This window comes from Grammomys surdaster, unplaced genomic scaffold (genome assembly GCF_004785775.1).
Source record: "Grammomys surdaster isolate TR1022 unplaced genomic scaffold, NIH_TR_1.0 125024, whole genome shotgun sequence".
Taxonomy (NCBI): Eukaryota; Metazoa; Chordata; class Mammalia; order Rodentia; family Muridae; genus Grammomys; species Grammomys surdaster.
In genome coordinates this window covers 385,897-410,134 of record NW_021619940.1, presented here as the reverse complement: position 1 = coordinate 410,134, position 24,238 = coordinate 385,897, and the positions used below count along the sequence as shown (strand labels likewise).

The window sequence follows — 24,238 nt, the reverse complement described above, 5'->3', positions numbered from 1 at the left end:
TGGTGGAACTAGTTGAGGAGGACTAGGTGTGGCATCATCAAAGGTGAGCTCTTAGGTTTTAAAAACCCACATAATCTCCCTTTCCCCGTCTTCCTCTTTCTCCAGCATCATGCCTGCCTACCTGCACAATGCTTTCTGCCATGATGGTTATGGACTTCAACTCTCTGTAACTGTGAGCCCCCAAATTAAGTGCTTTCTTTTAAAAGTTGCTATGGTCACAGTGTCTTTTCACAGTACTTGACAACTAACTAAACACAGATTTTGTCTTACATGCCAAGCATTATGGCTTTCTACAGTAAGTTGTTTTTATAATCCAAATATCAAGGACCTAGTATATGAAATTTCTTTCTCCTTGAGATGGAGTCTCCAAAAAAGAAATTTTTTAAAGATGGAAACGGACATCCAGAAAACTTTTAATTCTCAGAATTAAATTTGTAGAGGAAATGATACTGTCATACAAGTCTTAAATGTTTGAACAGGGAGATTTGAAGCCTTCAGAATTGCCCACTTGATACAAGGGAGCTTAAACCTTAACTCCACTTTTTGTCAGGCACTGGCTGTAAGTGACCACCCTACTTGATCATGATCTTGAGCAAGACAGCTCTCCCTCTTTCTCTCAACTTCCTAAGCTCCCAGAGGAAAGTAGTATTGTTTTAGTCTTGAAGAGAATCAAGATAGTATACTACAGAACTGCCTCACGGTACTCAAGTCACTTGTGTATCCTTGTGTTTGGTATCAAACATATTATAACAGCCAATATTATAATTAAAGCATTAGACCACTGCAGCTGAAGCATTAATGCAAGAGTTCTGCAGATTGCATGGCCCAATGAGGCCTCTTGACTATAGTTTGCATATGCTTCATGGTCCTCTCTGTTTCCTTCATTTACCTGTGTCTAAGATCAAAACTGTTTCATCTGGAAGATCAATTGGGTTACTTTGAGAACTGAACGTGAAAAGTGTCTGGTACACTGTAAGTTCTTTAAAAGTAAACTACATTTATATTCACCATTATCAACAAATAGGCAATAGCATTATATATGATGTACTTTTTAAAACATGGGGCTGTGCTTGATTTCACTAAGAACTTTATCATATGCTGTTGTAATTGAGTCTATTCCTTTGATTTCCTTCAACAGAAATTTAAAATCCCTATTCACTCAAAATTAGAAAAGTTAAAACTTTTGTATGTATAGTAGTTAACATTTCTCTTAAAGCAATCTTTGCCCAATGGGGTACAGAATCCATTGTCTATCATCCACATTATTCCTGAGAAGATTCCAGGTAGGTTCAAACCTCAGTTGCTTACAGGTGATTAGTTCAATAATCTGTGACTTTTTTCCTTTCTTTGCTCTGTGACACTTTGTACTCACCGTGGTTTCTTAAGATGACAAGCCAAAGCATACTATCTGAAAAGATCTCTCAGGCTCTGTTATTTGTAGAAAGTTAACATACTACCAGAAATAGCTGATAAATACTAAAGGCTTAAGATGGAATTCTTGACCTAGATCTCATCAGCCTATTTATTTGGTTGAAGACTGCAGATGATCTCAGTGGTGATGGGTTTGAAATGAACTGGAAAGTTAACTTGGGAAGCAGTAGCACTTAAGCAGTAAAGGCCAGTGGAAAAAAAAAGGGGCTGTCCAGTTTTCAAAGTTAACTTCAGATAGCTTTAGAAAACAACTCAAGAGGCTCATAGTAGTGTAAGTCAAGGCATATTGTAAAAGTCAGAATGCATACAAAGGTAGTGTAAAAGGACTATTCCTGTAGGTATTATTTCAGCACAAACATTAAAGGATTAGATTCAGAAATCACACATTTAAAAATACCCACAACAAATACTGCCTTCACTTTCAAGGTATTGCATCAAACTGTAAAATCTAAGATGGGAACATTTGGTTGTGCCAGGTGGAGAAATACGAATGTCCTAACTATCCCTAACCCTCAAAGCATCCTCTCTTCCTAAAGAAACCACTGCATAGGTAACCTAAAACGTTCTCACTGGTAGCAGGTTACTTGTTAGAGTTTTGATTTTCTTCATCTCCTCTCACCAAATTATAGTGACACCAACATACAGTTGGAATAAAGGAATGAATTAATAGTATCTACCCCACAAGAAAATAGTTGACTCACCCAAGAAATTTTAAGACTCAGGCTAACATTTTAGGAACTGAAGAAATATGTAGTAGCAGACCTTCATCAGTAGATGGCCCAAATAACTGCCTTATATGGTGGTCCTCCTTGATGAATCAAGACCAAATGTTTTAGCTGAATATCAGAGGCAGTATTAATACATCTTTCTGAGACAGGCTAACACTGGACAATGAACCCAAACTTTTCAGGGGTAGATTCCCCTTGAATGCTCAGCCTCACACCATCAATTTATTCTTTCTACTGCCTCAACTCCACTGTTCCATTTTCAGCATCGCCACTTCCTTGTCATCACTACATGAAAAAAAGTGAATATGATACTTGCATAAACATGGGTAGATCAACGAACACCCAGAGTAATGTTTGTCTCACATAGCTGAGACAAGAAAATTCTTATTCCTCATAAAGCATTTAATTCCTCAGAGTCCTAGGAAGGTTTGTTGTGCTGTTGCCCAAGAGATGAGCTCAAAAATGTCTGACTGCTTTGCTTCATTTTCCCTAATTCTCCCCAGGTCTCTATTCTTTCTAAGAACACTTAACTACTTCATTCAAAACTTTGTCTTGGTCTATTTTTTAGAGAATAGTTCAGATGCTGGAAAGATGGCTCAGCTGTTAAAGCGCCTGCTATATATAAACAAGGACTGAATCCCTAGCACATTCAACTAAGCTCTGTAACCTAGGGATCGCTAGAGATGCCAGCAACCTGTTCCAAGATAATCTAAAGTATTCTTCCAAATACTAAGCTTGATAGTCCAATTTCTTCTCTGAATGTGAATCATACTTCTCAAAACCAGTTTTCAGCTTAATATATCCAGAATTCTTTGAATTTCTAATTATTTTACTGTATGACCTCTCCTTGCCTTCTTTCCCAGATCCTAAGACTGCCTTTATACTAACTAAAACATTTGAGTATCTTCTTGTGTCATAGAGAATATTTGAGAAATTATTTCTTGGAGTATAAGGAGTTTATCATTTTAATTTCCTCTGGAGCAGCTTGTTCATCGAAGACATACAAACACTGAATGAAATTATTCTGGACCTTGGCAGGTCTAACCTATCAAGCTTGTTCAGTAATGTTTAACTCCGTTTTCTGATGGTTGTCTTGACTAATGACACTAAGATCTGGCAGATGCTTCTTATTTGTAGTACATTCCCAAAGCTTAGCAGGAAGCTTCTGTTCACCCCCAATCCAGGCCCAAGGATGAGCAGTTTCATCTCAGCATAAATTCCCATGATCATTAAGACATCAAGGTAAAAATCTGCAAAATGGCACATCACAAACCATCTTATACATATTCAGAGTAATACAAGTCCTTTAGCTTGGATTTCTTCTGACAAAGCACATCACATAACTGCAAAATGTATTCTACATGAAATTCTTAAGTAATTTTCAAACAAGAAAAAAAACCAAAAAACAAAATGCTCTTGTCATATGAATTTGTAATTGTTTTATGTAAATCACCTTGGTTTTTTTAGTTTACAAGAGAAGTAACAACCCAAAGCACAAATAATCAAAATCCAAGACAGTATGCGGTTGCAAAATGGCCATTTATTGCCTACAGGGAAAGGAAAAGTGGGAGAGAAGGGGAAGAGTACACAGGTGCAAGGAAACAAGCATATATTTAGCCCTATACATCATGTGTGAGCAGTATCCAATCTCCAAAATGGAAAAAAAGTATTTTGTCATCTGACGTAATAGATAAGGTTCTTAAGCACCTCCCTTCTGAGCTGCCACAGGATTTAAAAGGCAGGACTGCTTTGTTTAGTCAATGTTCACATTAATAAAAAGAATACCACCACCCAACTGTGTTCTTTTGCACACACGTTTTCTACAGTGTCCACTATGAAAACATCTCAGCTGAGCAGTTCGGTCAAGATCCAGACCTTATCAACTGTTTAATAATAGAAAAATAAAGCAGCTGGTGATTTTATCAGAGAGAATGAAAGTAGAACCATCTTCTCCAGAGATGACAAGAAAGAGTTAAATGTTTAGAATATCACAGAACCAATCTATCAAACATTAATTAGTAAGCTACAATTACATGGCACTTCATTAAATCCTCTAAGAAAAGAAGAAAGAGAAAAGCTTAGATTGTAAATGATTATGAGAACACAAGTTGATTTAGTGCTTAGCTTTTTCTTAGGGGAAAAATAAATACACAACCGTAGAATTTGCTTAGAATAGAAATTATCAAGTATTCATGGGGAAATTACTAAAACATCTTGCTTAGTTTTAGGATCATGTGCTTTGCTTTTAGACCACTGTATAGTTACAAAACACTATATAGGCCACAGAATGACTCAAGTGTATGCAGAACAAATAAATTAATCAACTTAATGCCAGGAAACAAGAATAAATAATCTCTTCCCTAATCAAATGGTAAAAAGTCCATGGACAATTACTTGGCACTTATACAGTTGAAAACTAGACATGACTTAATCTCTGGTCAATATAATCAAACATCTTGGCCTTTTCAAAGAGAAAGGGTATGTAAATATATTTTTCTCTTTAAAAACTGGGGGGTGGGGGGGCTACTCCACTTCAGATAACAACAGAGTTAATCATTTGCCCTCCTTGAGATACTCAAAGTGCTCCTATGGAACCCAACACGCCTCTCAGCTTCTTTTGGATGAAAAGTACTGCTTGCATTTGGACAACTAACTGTACGAATGCCCGTAGTGCACTTCTTAGTGCTGCTGGTGTTTAAGAAATCTGCCACTCACAACACTGAACAGTTCGAGATCCAGTGTGTAGTAACAGCCATCCAAACCCTTCCTCTCATAAAAGTCAGCAGAGCACCGCTCAGGAATTACACAGGGAAGGGAATATACTTCTAAGCAAGTTAAGCACAGAGAAAGGACAGTAGTTTCTGAATAAAGAGCAGCCCACACACTACAACACTTACCGCATTAAAGCTGAAAGAGTAAGCAGGACACTAAGTCTGTACCATAAGAAGCAGAGCCATTGTTTGGCACACCAATACTGAGCCAATATTCTAAGTTCAAGTAACTACACACAAATTAAACAAATGTGGTACACAGAACAATTGCTAGCTAAGAAAATGTGAGTACTCTGAAAGAATGAGCAAGAATCATTTTTCAGAGGGCTGCTACCATGACTCCTATATGCTTTTCCAAGGAACAGATAAACAAGGAAATCAAACAATTGCAGGGATCCGATCCTGCTGAAGAAAATAACCAGTTGACAGATGTTAACTCTGAAAGGTACACCATGCCAGGCATCATGGCTTCTGATGGCACACTTCTAATTTCAGTTCAGTGCTATTAATTTTATAGGCTGCACCATAAAATCAACATTTAATAGGCATGCCCTTAATTCATATCTTTTGAAAATTAGCTTATCTTACTAAGAGTACCTTCAGTCTGTCCTTTGGATCCAAGAACAAATCAAGTATAACATAAACCAAGGTAATCAAACTTATGCCAAAATTACTGTATTAATAAAGCTTTCCTTGGAATCTGCTTCTTCCTACAGGCCTTTTACCTGAGACATTTACATGAATGCATTTGGTCAGAACATTCCTTATCATCTTCCTGAGCAGGCTCCTGCCCTTCTGCTTCCCTTCCTGGTTTTTTCTGTGACTCTTGCTCAGAACACATAAGGATTTTCTTTTAGCTCTTTAAACATTCAGGTGACAATTATGAAAGATGCTCTTGGTACCCTATTCTTAAACTTTGGTAAATAAGCAGGTTAAAGATGTACTAGCATTTACTTGTGTTTGAATTTTAAATTTGGGAATCATGGTGCATTTCCAGAAATTAAAATCTTCCAGAGCAATCATAAGCATAAATGTTCTCCTCTGTCTACAAATTCAAAACTTCAGTTTAAGTTCCTGATTTAGAAAAATAAGTCTAACGTCTCTACCTAATTTATCTAACTAATACACAAAAGTCATACAAATAGGATACAAACCAAATGAAAGTCAGTAAACAAATCTTTAACACATTAGAAAGGTGTTACTTTGGGTTTTATGGGGGGAGAGAAAAAAACAACCTTACAAACATGACAGCTCACATTTCAGTCAAAATGTTTGTTACTTTGAACATGTGACATAGAATTCTTGCTTGCTACAGGACCATTACTGAAACACAATTTGTTTACTGTGACTGAAGCTACAAACCAGTTAGTATACTTTGTAAAACTATTAAAATATTTCAAAAACTCAAGAATATAAAAGATGAAATTTTAAATCAGTATTAGGCCGACATCAAATTTTAACACTAAGAACTTTAGCCTTGTGTTAGAAATGATGTTCTATGCTCCTGGCTCCTTCAAGGAAGATACTCAACTTACTGATCCCTTGTACTTTCCCTTCCCTTTGCTAGTTGCTACTGAGTATACAGGTGGTATTTGTGATTTTACGAATTCTTGGAAGTATAATACAGACTTAAAATTTCACCTATTGACAAGACATGGTCAGGAGACAGAAATTTTAAACAGCACAATATTGTCCATGTTCTAGCTTTAATTGCCACACCCTCAATTTTAACATTATCTGCCACAGATTCAAGTGATATGAGTCTTGGATAGATTTTAACTTTCTCCCTTCTCAGTGATTTATGACTTTAAGACAAAAAGAAAAAAGGGTGAGGGGCTAATTTTCTTAATTCTACAAACTGTAACGCTAAAACATAGTGGCTTTTAAAGTACATTCACACAGGATGCTTATTAGTAAATTAACTATCTGCCTATGAATACCAGAAACGTAATTTGGAAACAAAGAGCTTAGAACAAGGCAAATGGGAGGGGGTGGGGAAGCTGGTCTCAGAACCCATTGTGCCATACCTGACTTTTAACATGTGATATTCAAATGAATGTTCACACGCCTTACATCAAATAAATCAAACAAAAATATTCAGCTATGTTGTACAAAATTTTTTTTTACATAAAACATCATAAATCTTGAACAGATTTACTGTATCTGAATTCTAAAAAGTTGCCTATAGAATGGTGCTGGGATTCTGTTCTCTGCTTGCTTTTAGGCAGTGCTGTTGCTTAAAAGTTGACACCAGGCACAATATTGTAAAACAAAGTCAACAAGCAAGGAGCAGTAAGTGATTTGAGCCTTTTCCAGATGTCAGTCCTGAGGATGCTGCAATATTCCCCATCAAAGTGTGTAAAGCTATGAGGATACTGATGCTTGACAGTGGGTGACTTGACATGCACTTGTATTACTTTTATAATGACAAACAGTGCAGTTTCCCCTTCTTCAAACAACACCATTTTAATAAACTTAACACTCCAGTTCTTGAGATAATTACCAGAAATCATATTTAACATTTAAAAAAATATATAGCACAATCTAAAAATGCCCAAAATTTCTCTTATTAGATAAAATATGCAGCAGCCCAAAGGCATAAAGCTTATTAACTTATTCTGAGAACTAGAAAGTATATGAGCATATATATTTCACTTTTATTAAATATATACCATGTCATTCACCTTGTCCTTTGGGCTTCTCACTGCCAAAGTTCCAAATGGCATGCATTTAACAAGACAATGCTGAGGACAGCAGCATTTCTGATCATCTGAACTGGCAGCTCAAAACAAGATACCACTCCTTTTACAAAGGGAACAAGGGGAAACAGTGTGTGAAATTTGGGCAAGAAGCTAAAGGGAAACCGTGCACATGAAATTTGGGATACCATGCCCTAGGTGTGTGCCACCCAAAACAAAACACAATCACCTACTTCAACAGAGCTACTACCAACATTTACGAAAACCACATTAAAATACACAGGATAATGAATGGTTTGAAAGAGTGCATTTGGAAGCAGAGAGACCCAATTACACACCTTCTTGCAACAGAGTGCCTCAATCATACACAAAATAAACTTAAGCTGTTTACAATGTTTCCCAATTTTTTTATTTTCCCCTCTACATTTAACTATTAAAAAAGATTTGTATTAATAAATGGGCTCCTCTGTGGTTCATATACAATCATAAGTGAACTTTAAATTTCATTTTATACAAACATCTCAAAAATATTGGGAGTGAAGTATGGTAGGAAATATTGCTCACATTGCTAATTAACATGCGTCTATGAAAGAAGAATGTTCTGTTAGTGCATATACCTCCAGAGCAGAAAACCCACCCGAAACAAAAGATCTAAAACTAAACAGACAGTAGCCAATTACAGAAAAAGGTAATGTCCACAAAGTTAAGTTTTTCATGCTATTCTACTTTCCAGTACTATGTTTCAGGTAATCAATCTGCATGGCTAGATGTTGGATGCTTGAGGTATATGAGAAGGGATACCTGAACACTGAGGAAAATCTGTCATCAAGGGTTTCTTTTGTTTATTCAGGTACTTTAACATTTTTAAAAGAATATTTTATTTACATCACACTTTGCTGAACTACAATGACATTCCAATTACAATAGATGACAACGCCTCTGTCACTAGGCACTTTTAAAAGGGAGTTTAGGCTTTTACAGAGCTCTTCTGGATGCAATCCTGTGTGATATTACATCACCCCACCACCCTCATCCCACTAAAATTACCCTTCAGGGAAATATTCTTTTATACAGCCTGATCAGTAAACTATGGAAGAAATTAGTATAAAATGACCACAGGAAATGTATCATTTAAGACTAATAAAACAGCCTAAGATGTCAGGTTTGAAAGAGGAGACAATTTGTATATATTTAAAACTAATTAAATAATTTAAATTTGACTTGTACTTTATATATTAGTGAGACACAAATATAGGCTATTTTCTTTTAAAATTTCATCACATAATGGAAAATTTCTTGTTTATTAAAAATATCACATTTTGATACTAGAAACAGTAAAGTGCATGAAAAGTTTAAAATATAAATTTCAGAAAACTCTTATAGCAGCAAAAAAGCAGAATAAAGAAAAACTTAAAAACACAGACACAACCTTTTCCAATGTTACTGTGCCATAATTAACATTTTCTAATTTTGCCAACTAATTTTCTCCCCACAAAATGGTGTTTATGCTCTCTGCCTCTTAAGTAAGATTTTCAAATGGCACCTCCTAGCCAACAACAACAAATAGTGGGGGGTTTCCAATACATCTAGAGGCATCAAACTTTGGGTATAAAACAGTAGCTTAATTCAAATCTAGACAGTATGGCAACTAAAATTAAAAGCATCTGATGGCCATTTGGCAGCTAGAGTCAGAAAAAATGATCCAAGGTTTTCAATTACTTCCCCAAATCTGTCCTTTCCTCAAAATCCTCTCTACTGTTACCTTAAAACAAAATAAAAAAAAAAAACAAAACAACAAACAAACAGCCATTTTACTTACTTTGGAAAACATGTATTGTATTATCTGGCTTTCCCTTTCTGAAACTCTGACTACGGGCTTTTCATTCAACAATTTTAAATGTTAAACTGTAATGGTAAAGATATAGATCATATTTTTTTCCAGTACAACCAGACAGAAAAAAAAGTGTGGGCATGAGAAAAAAAAAACCCAGACACTAATTTTGTGGGCATCCTAAAAATACCAAATTTAACTTTCAAGATGTATGGCAGTATTATCTGCTATTTCCTTATAAATGAACTTGAAAGACAGGCTTAGAGTTAATACTTCTAAAAAGATTAGGATTAATAGGCAGACACCCCCCCAAAAAAAAAAGAAGAGAAAAAAGGGAGGGAAGGAGGGAAGGAGAGAGAGAAGAGAAGAGAAGAGAAGAGAAGAGAAGAGAAGAGAAGAGAAGAGAAGAGAAGAGAAGAGAAGAGAGAAGAGAAGAGAAGAGAAGAGAAGAGAAGAGAAGAGAAGAGTTGAGTTCTCAAACAAATCAACCAGCATTTGGCCAACAAACTGTCACATACTATGCTTGATTTTAAAGCGTATTATGTAATTATCTTTCATATCTCAAATTGTCTTGTTATGGCTAGTGGCTATACCATATTTAATGTACAAATCAAGCAAATTTAAGTGCTTTGTTAATGTGCAAATGACTTGAGAGGCAAAAATTAGCTTGTTATGAAAGAAAACAGAAACTCAAAGTTTTTCCTATAAAGCATACCATCATTCAATTGAAAATCTTGTATTTGGAGTTTTTAAAAATCACCTTTTACAAAAATGATTGGCTTATTTGAAAACATTCAGAAGAATGTATTTGGTTTTAGAGAATAACATTGGTGTGGGGTCTCAAATTAGTGATTTATCAATTGTGAATGTTGGTTCCTAATATAATAGGAAAATAAATTCAATTTTAAAGTATATTAAAATTTTGGATAGATAGCAACAGACAGTAATACTTTGGTTCCAGCCCTAGTGCCAAATGATATCAGTATGCACAAAAATATACAAAGTCTTATAGCAAACACATTGTGAAAGGAACCTGAAGAAGCAGCGTTAAAGATGGCCATACTTCACTCCTACATACTTTGATTTACAACTGTACAGGTCCATAGCAACAGATCCCCGTCTCTGCGGGGCTGGACTCCACTACCTCCGATTAGGCAAGTGAACACCATTGACAAGAGGCAGGAGTGGAGGGTGGAGTTCAAGTTGTGTTAACAGTGAGAAGTGGTCTGAAGGGATGTGAGGGTGTGGACACCCAGTGATGTTGTTCTCAACCAGCCATTGAGGATCTAAAGGCCCCAGGACACCAAGCACGTTCATATGAGTCTTGGAATAGAAAATGTAGTCAATCACACCCTGGAAAGAGATTAGAGATAACAAAAAGGGGGAAAATATGTTTAAAAAGAGAACAACTCCATGAAAAGAACAATTCTTACTTTGGAAAAACTAAATAACTAAGAAACCTGTATTCCTGGTACCTGTCATCCCAACTGTAGATTCAACAAGGCTCTAATCTTTGATGGCTTATTATATGAATACATGTGGCTCAATAAAGAAACACAGCATCTTACTGCATCATAAAGTTTTACATTTGTACATAAATTATAAAACAAAAATGCTAAACACACAAATTTATGTCTAGGCACCTCTAGAACAGACTTTCTTGGTTTAGTAAAGTATAACATACTACACAGTTAACTGTCTAAATTTGCTTAGTTTAAAATACTCATTTCTATAAGTTCTGGACTGAAGCAAAGTATCAATTAGCAGGAAGAGACATGGACATGCAGACACACACTTGCATATATAACATCTGTTCTATTTCCCAGAGCTAGTTTATTTAATTCATGTCATCAGTAAATAGCAAAACTAATGTGCCTTCACTGCCCCAAGATGCACAGGTTTCAATTAACGTATTATTAACCTATAGTAAAGAGCCCACACTCAAGTAGAATGAAGTATTTCTACATGTGAAATTCATTCATTTATTCATTTACTGTAACAAGGCCTTACTATGTAACCTAGCTAGGCTTGACTTCAAGACCCTCACCCTATCACATGCTGAGATTACAGGTATGTGCTACAACAGCTGATGCATTGAGGATGTTAAAGAAACATCTTAAAGTGATTTTAGACCAGTTCAAAAGATCAAGGTAAATGGCTTAGACTAATATGCCAAATTTTGTTTTTTTTTATTTTACAGTTTACAGACAAATTAAAAAGTAAGATTCTAAAATGTATGAAAAAAGTAATATTTTCTCTTAACCTACTTATTCATATAACAATGATAACAGCTAACTACTGAACACTTATTTTAGGGAACTTTTATTAGTTCTTCCGAGGTAAGTTTGCAATTATATATTATAGTTATAAACATAGGATTTAAACTATACATCACTGAGTACAGAAGTATTTCTTTCAACTCCTGCAAAAACAGTACAGTACTAGAGCTGGTGATTTCCAACTTTAACAATGCCTTTCGCAACAATGTGAACAAAGGTATCACATTAGATTGGAAAAGTGCATAATCCACAGAAAACACTACAAATCAAGGCTTATTTACCCCAGAAAGCTAGTTCTTAAATATTTAACTGCACATTACCATGTATGAGTGATCAAAACAAAGCAAGCTATCAATGAATAGATTTGTGTACTAGATAAAACTATATAAACTTCTAAGCAGTTTTTGTCTCATTTCTATGAAAGGTGAGTAATAACATACAGATCTTTCTTCCTCCTTTTTTGGTTTCAAAATGAATAAACAAACATCAAAAAATGAAAAAAGGAGGCTGGGAAACTTTTAACCTTTAATCCCAACACACAGGAGGCAAAGGCAGGTGTCACAGGAAGCAAAGGCAGGTATATTTCTATAATTTCAAAGCCAGCCTGGTCTACATAGTCAGTTTAAGGTCAGCCAGGGCTACACAGAGAAACCCAGTCTCAAAATATAAAACAAAACAAAAAAGGAAGAAGGTTACTGAAGATCTGAATGAGCCTATTTAATATCTCCCTTTTGTATTATACTATAAATTCTCTACACTTTGTATACTAAACAACTTTCTATATCTATATACGTATTTTTAGGATAGAACAAGATGTACAACTCATTCTGAAAAATGACAGAAAGTCAAATAGAAGTAAAGAGAAGAGCTACAAGTAGATAAAATGATCTGGAAATGCACAAAAGGAGAATAACCATAATGAGCCATTGCCATCTTTTTATCAAGAAGTATCTTATCCTGAACACGAGCAGCAGGCTCCTGTTTTTAAGACTTCCTTTTCTTTTAAAACTTGAAGTTTCCATAGATGACCTGGGAATATACTAACTACTACATAGATAAAACTGACAGTAAGTACAACCTATAACACTACCCCTACAAGAAACTTTGGAAATCGTAAGATAAATAAGATATTCAAAGAAAACTTTGACAGAATAGTTACAAGTTCACTCCAGGGAAGTTTAGTTATATATATATATATCAGGTGCTTAAATTCTTGCTAAGCACAGGTGGTAATAAACAGATGAAGATTAACTGAATTTTAACAGTGCCTGATAGTAAAAATATGAGCTATTATCACTATTATCTAAAATGTGAATAAAAGTTTAAAAAGAATTTAAATGATATCAGTTTTGATCATGAAACTCAACAAAATTCCTTGTTTAGTTGTATATTTAAGCCAGACTGGTTTTTGAAACTGGTTTTTGTTTGTTTGCTTGCTTGCCTGTTTTTTAATCAGTGCTAATTCTTTTGTTTTATATCTATGAGTATTTAGCTTGCATGTACGTCTGTGAAACATTTGTGTACCTGGTGCTGGCAGAGACCAGAGCTCTGCAAATTCTTTAGCAAATCCTACAGGTGTGTGCCACCACAACCAGCAGCCCTGAAAACTCTTAATCATAAGGGTTTATACTTTTTTAATATTCCAGAGACTGCTACTTACTTTGAAATCAAAGGTGTAATTGGTATAAGGCATCAAGTTATTTTCATAGGCGCTCTTAAGTTGGAAGCCATGTGTGATTCTCCCTTCTGAGCTTCCATTCTTTCCACTACAGCTGAAGTTCATAAGACACTCATTGTACCTTAGTTCCTTGAAGTCTTTATGGTTGTCAGCTACTCCTCCGTTGCTTAAATATTCTACAACACCTAGCAGAAGAAAGAAAGAACACTACCCTTTAATGTTTAGAGCAAAGCTGTATTACTAAATCTTATTCTACAGACATACCAGGGTTAGAGTTTGCTTAAATCCTGTAAAACTCTTAGCTGGGCTTGGTGGTGTATGTCTTTAATCCTAATACCCAAGAAGCAGAAAGGCAGGCTGTTTTCTCTGAGGTCCAGGACAGCTTGGTCTACACAGGAAGCTCCAGGCAAGCCAGGGCTGCGTAATGAGACTTTGTCTCAAAAACAAAACAAAACAAACAAAAAAAAAAATGTGTTCTTGTTCCTGGTGTTTAAATTCTAAAACACTAGGAATTTCATATAACTTAACCTCACTAAAAGGCATTTGCTTACTTCAGAAGAAAGTATCAGGATCACTAGGAATACTGTCAACCTTAGTAGTTCTTTAAGTTCAGATGACTTCTAGAATCTAGAGAGCATTCACCAGAAAGGTCTTGATCTTAAGTGCTTTGGTAATATTATTCTAAACTACTATGTCTTTACCAGTACTCAAAACAGTCAATCAACAACATAGGAAAATATACAAAGAACATGTGATAAATTATTTGCAATAAAAACAGGTTTTTCATCCTCAACAATGCAATGTCCAAGGTTAGCTTAGAAGATTATTTATTTTTTAATTATTATCTTACTATTTTATGTATATGAGTATTTTAGTTGCAAGTCTGTCTCCAGGGGCCAGAAGAGGATATTAGGTTCCCTGGAATTAGAATTACTGATTACTGATGGTTGTGAGCCACCATGTGGGTGCTAGGAATCAAACCATGCCCCTCTGGGAGAACAGCTAGTGCTCTTAACCACTGAGCCATCTCTCATTTATTTTGAGTTAGCATAAGTCTCAGTCTGACACCTATGAAAAACACTTTATGTCCAAGTAACATTATTTGCCAGAGACCAAAAATATTAGATGTGTATAAAAAGTTTCCACCAAATCAGCAAACAAAAGTCTCTCACCCCTTTTATAATGACTTCACGATAATGTTAAATTCATCTATTAATGATTAAGGATAGAAATAATATGAATATGAAGTAAAACGAGTATCAGTGTTGTGAATAACTCAAAAGGAACCACAATTTATCTAGCATTTATGATATGCTAGGCATACAAACAATCTAATGAGTCCAATAATATACTTATCGCCTTATCCATAATGAATAACATGTATAGCTGCTAAGAAATAGAATCAGGGTCCAACCCTGACAGTCTGATTTGAGGCAGTGAGCTATGCTATAGTAACGGTGAGATTAATAGCTATCATAAATGGTTTCAGGAAATCATGTGAAATAATAAAAGAAAAACTTGCACTTTTAGAAAAACTTAATTATTTTTTATAAAGAACTAAAAAAGAGGGATGTGAGATGGAGAGACAACTCGGTCAGTAAAGTGATTGCCATGGAAGCATGAGCATGACTCCAAGCCTCAGAACCAGTGAAAAAAGAGCTGATTGTGATGGACAGCTCTTGTAACACCCACACTGGGGCTCACTGGCCAACTAGATCAGCCTAACCTACTTGGTGATCCCTAGGCTGGCAGGGACCCAGTCTGACAAACAAGGAACGACACCTGAGGAACACAAAGGCTGACTTCTGTTGAGTGGTTGAGCATACATGCATATACATATCACAACGTATACGTGTACATACACATGGGTGGCTGGGAGAGGCAAACTGGCCTAGAGGTCAAAACCAAATATTTGCAAAAATATCATTTACTTACTATGAACAAGATATTTTATAAATTTGGTGACTATTTACAATTTCCAAATATGGGTATTTATTTTATATTTGCTACTGACTATTTTGACTTGTCTAATGATGGCTAAAGGAATGCTTGCCTAACTAACATGCAATAAGCTTGGATTTGATACCTAGTAAGATATGGTTTAAACAGCTTAATAATAATATGGAATATATGGAATATGTTTTGCTAATAGTACAGATGTACACTCTTTTGTTTTGCATTTGAAATTCAGGATCTAAAATGGAGAACTAAATTTTATAAAGATGATATCCAGGCATAAAATAGTCCAGTGGTGTGATATACCACCTTGGTAGAATTCTGATCATTCTTCTATACCTAGTAGTAAGTACAGAAAGATCATGGAGAACCTGCCACTATTAAGTGAGACAGCTAGCTATCTGTGATGAATACTCTCTAAAGAATGTCTATCTTTTGCCGGGAGGTGGTGGCGCACACCTTTAATCCCAGCACTTGGGAGGCAGAGGCAGGTGGAGTTCTGAGTTCAAGAGTTCGAGGCCAGCCTGGTCTACAGAGTGAGTTCCAGGACAGCCAGGGCTACACAGAGAGACCCTGTCTTGGAAAAAAAAAAAAAAAAGTCTATCTTTGCTGAACTTGGTGCCTTGGGAGGTTGACCTCTCATCCCTACCCTAGAACTTCTAGCTGGACTTGGTTAATGGGCAGCCCTGGCAGAAGACGAAAACATGAGAGCAGAGTGAGAGAGAGGGCAATCTCCTCTCCAACCTCCCTTATTATAATTTGGCAGGCACTGACTGTACCATTCAATTCCAACCCATCACGTCAATTATTGATCCTCATCTATAACTATACTTACAAGGTCTAAAGACAGTTCCCACTATTTTTCCAGTTAAGAGCAAGAGTAGGAGTTGTTAAAGTACAAAAGCATTCATTGTTTTGTCTTACCTAAGCCTGAACCCTCCTTTGAAAGCAGTTTCCTTAATTTTTTTCCAATTAGTCACTGTCTAATCTCTCAAATTCCAACTGGCATGTTCCTTAATTTAGAAGAGCCCTGTTAGGAGCTGCATGGCCTTCCACTCAAGACTAAATGTGAAACTGAAAGCAAGGAAAAAAAAGATGTGGTAAATACCTGAATCTGGCAATGAGTTAAGATCTGCACATAGCACCAGCGGGATGGAATTGGGATCTGCAGTCGGGCTGCCAGGCCTACTTGAGGCTTTCTCCAGAATGTTTTTAACCTCTGAGACAAACATCATGGTCTGAATAAGTTTCACATCAGAATACTCAGGGTCCCAATGCATGTGGGCATTTGCCACTATAAGCAGCTGTTTGTCTGCAGCATGAATAGGCTTCATACCTAAATTTAAACAGCATGAAAGAGATGTAGAATGTTATATTCATGTTTCTTTTTTTAAAAAAGTACTTTAAAATTTTTCTGAAAAAAGAGTCATAGCTACTTCATTATTTTTTTCCTATATACTTATACTGATTTTCATCTCGAACTTATCTAAGAAACTAAAGGGTAATTCTGGAAACCATGAGTGTAGTGCCTGCAGAGACCAGGAAAAAAAGGGCATTTGATCTCGTGAGACTGAAGTTAAATTAAAGGTGGTTGTGAGCCACCCAAAGTAGGTGCTGAGAACCAAATTCCAGTCCTCTGGGAGAACAATGTATGCTCTTAACTGCTGAGGCATCTCTCCAACATGAAGCAAGCTCTTTTAAGTGACTCTTATTTAAATAGCACAATATCTAGTGAGAGATGTTTCCAGGTTAATTAACTAATACTTTATTTCTTGCTACTGCACAATATATAATTATTCATCTTGCATTTCTCAAGCTTAATAGTAAATAAGGGTCAATAGCAAAAATTGGTAATAGTGTATGAACCTACAGAAAATGAAATAAGGAAACAAATTTACTGCCCAAGTAAATTCCCAAATAAAATTAATTTTTATATGAAAATCATGGGACTGGACAATGGCTTAGCGGTTAAGAGCATTTGCTACTCTTGAAGTGGACAAGGGTTCAGTTTCCAGCACTCACCAGACTGCTCACAACCACCTGGTAACTCTACTGCCAAGAGATCCTACATACTTTCAGACTGCTGTGTGTGTGTGTTTGTGTGTGTGTGTGTGTGTTTGTGTGTTTGTGTGTGTGTGTGTGTGTAGGCATTAATCTTAAAAAAAATTAGAAAATTGTGCACTTCAAAACTCTGGATACTTTCATTTTAGAGCTGATTTTATTATTAATTATTTTGTGTGGACTCAGGCTAGTTTGCTAATTAATGCTTTTGATACTCGGGTTAATTTGGAAAAAGATAACCAGCTAGACAATTTCAAATTCTTTTTTCTACTATAATTCTGTTAAAATAAGCATTAACATAATATTTTCAAAATGTTGGACTTGGTAATTAATCCAATATAACATGTGAGAAGTAAACTTAATAGGCACTGGCAGAAAGATGATCCAAAATATATATAAAAAAAAAAAGTAGTTTCACAGTTTTCATTGTAAAATTAACTTTATTTGGGTAGCAAATTCTTTCCCTTATTTCACTTTCTGTAGGTTCATATACTATTACTGACTTTTGCTACAGACTTTTACTATTAAGCTTGTGAAATGCAAGATGAATAAGTATTGTGCAATAGCAATAAATTAAGTTCAAAGCAGAAAATTCAATGCCACTTAGCATAAACCTATACACATATATTATATAAAGAAACGAATAAAAGCTATTTCCAGAATGTGATCAGGAGTTTCTCGATTTTTAAAGTTTATGTACTTTGGGGCTGTTGCAGTATCAAGTGAACATTCAAAATTAAAATTTCTATTGAAATGTGCATAAGAGTAGTTCAGATTTTCCCACTAAAATACATACAAACTCTAAAGAAAAAAGCCCAATTTCTAAGTGTAATATTTAGGTAAAATTGGGTTTCCTTCTTATCTTACCAAATTGTAATTTTTTTCAATGTTGAGAAAATAAATTAGCAAAGTAATGTGGTATATAAAACTGAAGGAATATTTTACAACTTTTTCTAAGCTGTCTCTGTCTCCTAGAAATTTTAGTGTCACTTCTGTCTATAAATGCATGTTCACTATGTTAAATATTAAAAATGAGCCCCAAAAAACCATTTGCTCCTACACACTAAATTTCCCTTTTATAAGGAAAGGGACATGTTTTAGGAAGCAGAAGTATGTATTACATAATTTAGAATTACTCCTCTGCAAATTAAAAAGAGGTAAAACTCCAAAAGAGGTCATAATAAACAGAAAAACTGACCAGAAGAACAATGTAATGGGGAAAAGACAAAAAATTTGAAAAGGCTAAAAAAGAAGTAAGCACAAAATCTCACATTAATGATGGACTGTTTAATGATAAACTGAAGAACTGTAAGAAAAAAGAAATCTGACACTGCGTAGCCCGAATAATTTAAACTAGTACTCGAGCCCAAGTAGCACAGGAAGAGAAGAGTACCGGTGTGGTCTTTATCACCTTGTTCTGCTTGAGACAGGCAGGAGAGAGGCCAACAAAAGACCTTGATAATGCCAAGTACACAATGAATTTCTGACTCTCTGGGAAGCTATAAATAATCCAAAAACCCTGAAAAGTATCACATAGATAAAAGATACTGTTCTCACCCTGACAAGGACTTGAGATTTAACAAAGAAGTTAAAGAAAAGATGCCAACTATTTCACCTTAAAAAACAAAGGGTACACACTCATGAAGCTAAAACTATACAAGAGAGGACCAAGAATAATTTCTAATTCAGCCTAAGCAAACTCTACCCTATTTCAAAGAATTTTTTCAATTAATGGTATGTTAAAAGGGCAAATATTACCTGTTAAATAAAAATGCTGACAGAAACTATAGAATAAATCAAGAAATTATAAGAAATATGTAATACTTTATATAATTAATGCTATTTTCTTTTTCCATCTCCTTTAACAGTTCTCAAGACAAGAAAATAATCTTGTAATAATACTAAGATTCTCTTAGGAAATCTACTTAGATGGCACTCACCTGTTCCAAAGAGCTCCTTGTGGACCTCTAACACCACAGCAACGCCAATGTTATCTTTTGTCATTACTCTGTTTAGCATTGCTTCGGATCCATCTGAATTTGCCATTGCTACCTGGTTGAATTCCACTGTATGCTTCTGCACCAATGTAAATCTAAAAGACACACATATTCAGAGAACTTGGGTAGTTATACTGTCATACTAAGACATTAAAAGTAGAGGGGCACAAGTATAAACATTATTGATAATCTATAGCTACAAATGGTCATGTTATATAATTCTGGCCAGTGAGAAATAAGAAATATGGTTTCTATAAACAATTCACGAAGACCCATCCAACAAAGACAAAATATATATCCTCTTCACCCTTTTATGTCTTTTCCGCTTCTAGCTACCTAGTAGGGGAAATTTAGTACCTAAAGGACTAATTACCAAATGTGAACTAAGCAAAAGAGTACAAGCCAATCTCCTAAGAATGGGGAAGCAGCTGAGGCAGTTCTATCTAGACTGCTTCTTATGTGTAAAAAATTCATTTACTCAAGGTACTCTTCAGATTTTCTGACATTTAAAAGTACATACAATCTTAAATGAGTGAGCAGCTTAAAAAGAGAAAGAATAAAGTCTACTTGCCAATTTTTAAATACCATATCAAGATAACAGTCAAGAAAATACAGAATATAATCTTTTTCCCCACCTAAAAATTATCACATTCTTGATTAGTTTTTACAGAAAGACTGTAATTAGGTATAAGTGTTCAAAGAAATAGATTACATTATATGAAAAAAATGAGTCTCTGTGATGAGGGCAAATTATAGAATTATAGGATATAATAAAAATTCATCTAATGCTAACATTTAATAACTGTGAACTTGGTCAAGCCACCTGTACTGGTTGTTCTGTCAGCTTGACACAAACAAGACTTATCTGAGAAAAGAAACCTAAAAAGAAAGAAAGAAAGAAAGAAAGAAAGAAAGAAAGAAAGAAAGAAAGAAAGAAAGAAAGAAGGAAAGAAAGAAAGAAAGAAAGAAAAGCTTCTGAGAGACTGCCTGTAGGGAAGATGACACGGATGGGCACAACTCACTCCAGGCCAGGTGGTACTGAGTGGTACAAGCAAGCAGACGTGGTAAGCACAGATGGAAAATACCACAAGCAGCATCCTCCACAGCCTCTGCTTCAGTTCCTGACTCCCCTCAATGATAAACTATCACTTCTTAGTTTTAAAATGAATTAAACCTTTCCTCCACGTTGCTTTTGATCATGGTCTTAAGAGTGTTAGAGACCAAAGTAAGGTACTATTTAACATCATTTACCCAATTTCATTAACTTTTTGAAATATTTACAGAGAACCAAAGTATTTCTTTGGGGCAAGTGGGAGCCCCTGGACTTAAACTCGCAATTAATTCTCTCTTCCTGCCTTTGATCCTTAGAAATGAGATTAGAACATTCTCTACCAGTCATGGCTTAACATACTAATTTCACTAGAACTTCAAAGATATGTTTTGTTTTCATAACTATCTAACATTTTATATCATTTCTAAAGTTGAAAATTAAGCCACATACATCTCTTCAAAAATACTGACTATAAAGCTCATCATGCTGTAGTATACAATGCTAGATGAAATAATATTCTTCTCATCAACTTCTTATTCTAATTCCGAATGTCTCAGATGAGATCAGAAAACATAAAGTGTAATGTGTCTGTTCACATGGCCTATTTCAAACCCAGAGTTCTAAAAACAGTTTTCACCCTATTCTGGTAAAGAGGTGATCCTTAAGCTAAAAAGGCTATCAGTATGAAGAATGAAGTTAAGAGCATTTCAGGTAAGACAGCAAATAGCTTTCTAAAAAATAAGTGAATGAATGAATAGGAGGGAGGGAGGGAAGGAGGGAGGGAGGGAGGGAGGGAGGGAGGGAGGGAGGGAATATATAAGAATGAAAGTAAGTAGAAAATGGTATTGGAGGTAAAATAAAAAGGGAGAGTTAAGTAGATTTTAAGTAAAGAGCACTTGCTGCCATTCCAAATGAAAAGAGTTTGGTTCCCAGCATGCACATCAGGCAACAACACAACCAACTGTAACTCTAGCTCCACAGGACCTGACACTCTCTTCTGGTCTTAGTGAAAACCCACACAGACATGACATACACACACACACACACACACACACACACACACACACACACACACACACACAAATAAAAATAAGAGACAGGTGTAGTGGCACATGTCTTTTTGGGAGGCAAAGACAAGTAGATCTCTGTAAGTTCAAAGCTAGCCTGGTCTACACAGCCAGTTCCAGGCCACATAGTCAAACTCAGTCCTTAAATAAATAAATAAATAAATAAAAATAAATAAATAAATAAAATCTTTTTGCATTCTACCAACACTAACTTAACACAGTCACTTCTTCTCCAACTACCATATACCATATGGCTTCTACCTTCTGTTGCACAGAGTGCCATACAGGAAATTTTATACCATACTATTCTTCCTCTATTCTACTGGAATTTTTCTTTTGACTAACATGCATTGGTTTATACTTACTTTCCAGTTATTCATTTAAGCTAGCAATCTTTGGTAATATGTAGTTTGTAATTTTTTTTCAGTATTTAAGATTCATTTGGTATTTCTATTCTGGTTAGTATACTCTGCTTTATAAGCATCATTCCTGATAGTATTTTATCATATTTATCTCTGTATTTTTTTCTGTTAAGTTCACCTTTTTGAAAATTTTAAGCAGGGGCTCAAGTGGGTATATAAAGAACATACATAATCAAGAAAGATATATTTGAGAAAGATTATGATGTTCTCATGTGTAGGAGAACATGTCCAAAACAAGCTTTCAAACAAAGAAGCAACAATTTCTTAACGGTGTGCAGTCTAAAAGTAATTTGCTATGTTGGTATGTGATTGCACTTAAAACTAGAGAGACAACACTGAGCAGTAACTATGAATTACTAACACAATAGGACTTAAATGGTATTCTTCCTGAAATTTACTTACAAGTAAAAACAACACAGAACACCATCAAGGTGATAGTAAGAGCCAGTGAGATGGTTCTGTGTAGTAAAGATCCTTTGCCAGGAATAACTTGAGTTCAAGCCTGTAAGTTATACCATAGAGGAAAGTGCAGGCTGCTCTCTAACTCCTATTAACAGTTCACTGGTGCACATGCTGACATCAAGCATCCCCACATGCACACAAAGAAATGTGAAAGGAGGAAGAACAGCAGGGAAAGAAGAAAAGTAAGATACCAAAAGTTAACAGAGCCTTCCTTTCTCCATCATTTCTCTTAAAAACAAACCTCAGAAATTTTCTTAATGTATATTCAGAATGAAATATATAAAAGATAATCTTGCATTTTATCAATCATTGGAACGTAAGAGAAAACTTTGTAAATGCAAACTACAGACTAGAAATAAATATAAAAGAAAAATAGGAATACAAGATTCTATGTCTGTACAGCATTTAATTGTTCTTTTGTTATAGTTTATTTGATTTTTGAAGGGTCTCTCTTTGTAGCTTTGCCTTGCCTGGGACTTACTATGTAAAGCAGGTTGGTCTCAAACTAACAGAGATCTGCCAGCCTCTGCGTCCTTAGTGACGATGAGAACTCTTGAAGTCACCTCTACATCCTTTATCATTTCAGCCCCATAATAAACCTTAGGTAGTAAACAGTTTTCATTAACTCAATTTGAAAAGTACAAGGACTTTAGAATAAAGCCATTTTGTATGTCAACTTTACACTATTTAAAGATTTATTACATCTCATCTTTACACTGTTTTAAACATTTTTGTTAAATTTCTATATATTTGTATGTTTGCACTTGTGTGAGTTTATGTGTGCCACATATGCACAGAGTCTACAGAGACTAGAGGACATCATCCTCTAGAACTGGTAGTTGTGAGCTGCTTAACATGGGTGCTGTGAAACCCATCCATGTCCTCTGCAACACTGAAGCACGCTTAACATGAGCTACCTCTTCAGCCCCACATTTAACTGATAGTAACTTATCATTGCAAATAAGCCCTCATTTTAAAGAATTAAAATCACAGATTACTAAATGCAATCAAAGAAATCAACAACTCAATGGCTAAGGAGAAAGGAGTATTACAATATACTTAAAAAGGCACTACAACTTCTGAATGTACTTTTTCCAAGCAGAAAACTGTATTTAATAATAAAAAAAACCAAAAAAACAAAAAAAGCAAGTACCAGGTCTTTCCTAGATAAAATCTAAAGGTTACATCATCAGGGAAATAAATGCCTTAAATTTATCATTTATTAGCAATGTTCATAGAAAGTTTTCTTTGAAACAATAAGTTTAAAAACTATGTGATGACAGTGCAGTATCTAATGACACCAAACTACTGTCCCACCTGTGTTTTAACCTCCTCCCTCCTCTACCCCCTTCCTCTTCCTCTCCTACCCCGGCTAGACAAAAATCTGTCTTTAATGCCGTTCTCTATACAAAACACATATAAAAAAATGCATGTATGTGTTTTCAGTTTGCCAACTGTAGGTCATATTTGACATAAAAGAAAAAGCAAAACTCATTTCTGGCATTTGATCAAAATATAATTTTACAGTATCTTTATTAAGAACAAATGATGTTTATGATGATGCCTAAAAGGTCCTGATGAGCCTGCCACATTAAAACTTGGCAGGTTACAGTGTGGCTCACTGGAAGAGTGCCTGCTTGAAGTGCTTGAGGCCTTAAGCTCAACAATTAGTGACTCCCTCCCATCTTAAAAAGAAATCACTAGAATATTTTATTGTATTCTAATTCTTCACATCTTTAATATGTATCCTAGCCTTTACATACATACATACACACACACACACACACACACACACACACACACAC

At 35.2% G+C, this 24,238-nt stretch overlaps 1 protein-coding gene across 3 annotated transcripts in view; it reads right to left on the bottom strand.

Moving 5' to 3' along the window:
• Positions 1-8,977: 8,977 nt before the first annotated feature.
• Cnot6l (CCR4-NOT transcription complex subunit 6 like) overlaps positions 8,978-24,238 on the bottom strand; it is an 84,671-nt gene continuing 69,410 nt past the window's right edge. For all 3 annotated transcript variants that reach the window (XM_028784986.1, XM_028784985.1, XM_028784984.1), the window contains exons 9-12: positions 19,375-19,526; positions 16,482-16,709; positions 13,400-13,602; positions 8,978-10,813 (exon numbers count right to left, since the gene is read on the bottom strand). In XM_028784986.1, the coding sequence (XP_028640819.1) occupies positions 10,601-10,813; positions 13,400-13,602; positions 16,482-16,709; positions 19,375-19,526 (796 nt within the window). In that variant the 3' untranslated portion in view covers positions 8,978-10,600. The remainder of the gene's footprint in view (positions 10,814-13,399; positions 13,603-16,481; positions 16,710-19,374; positions 19,527-24,238) is intronic.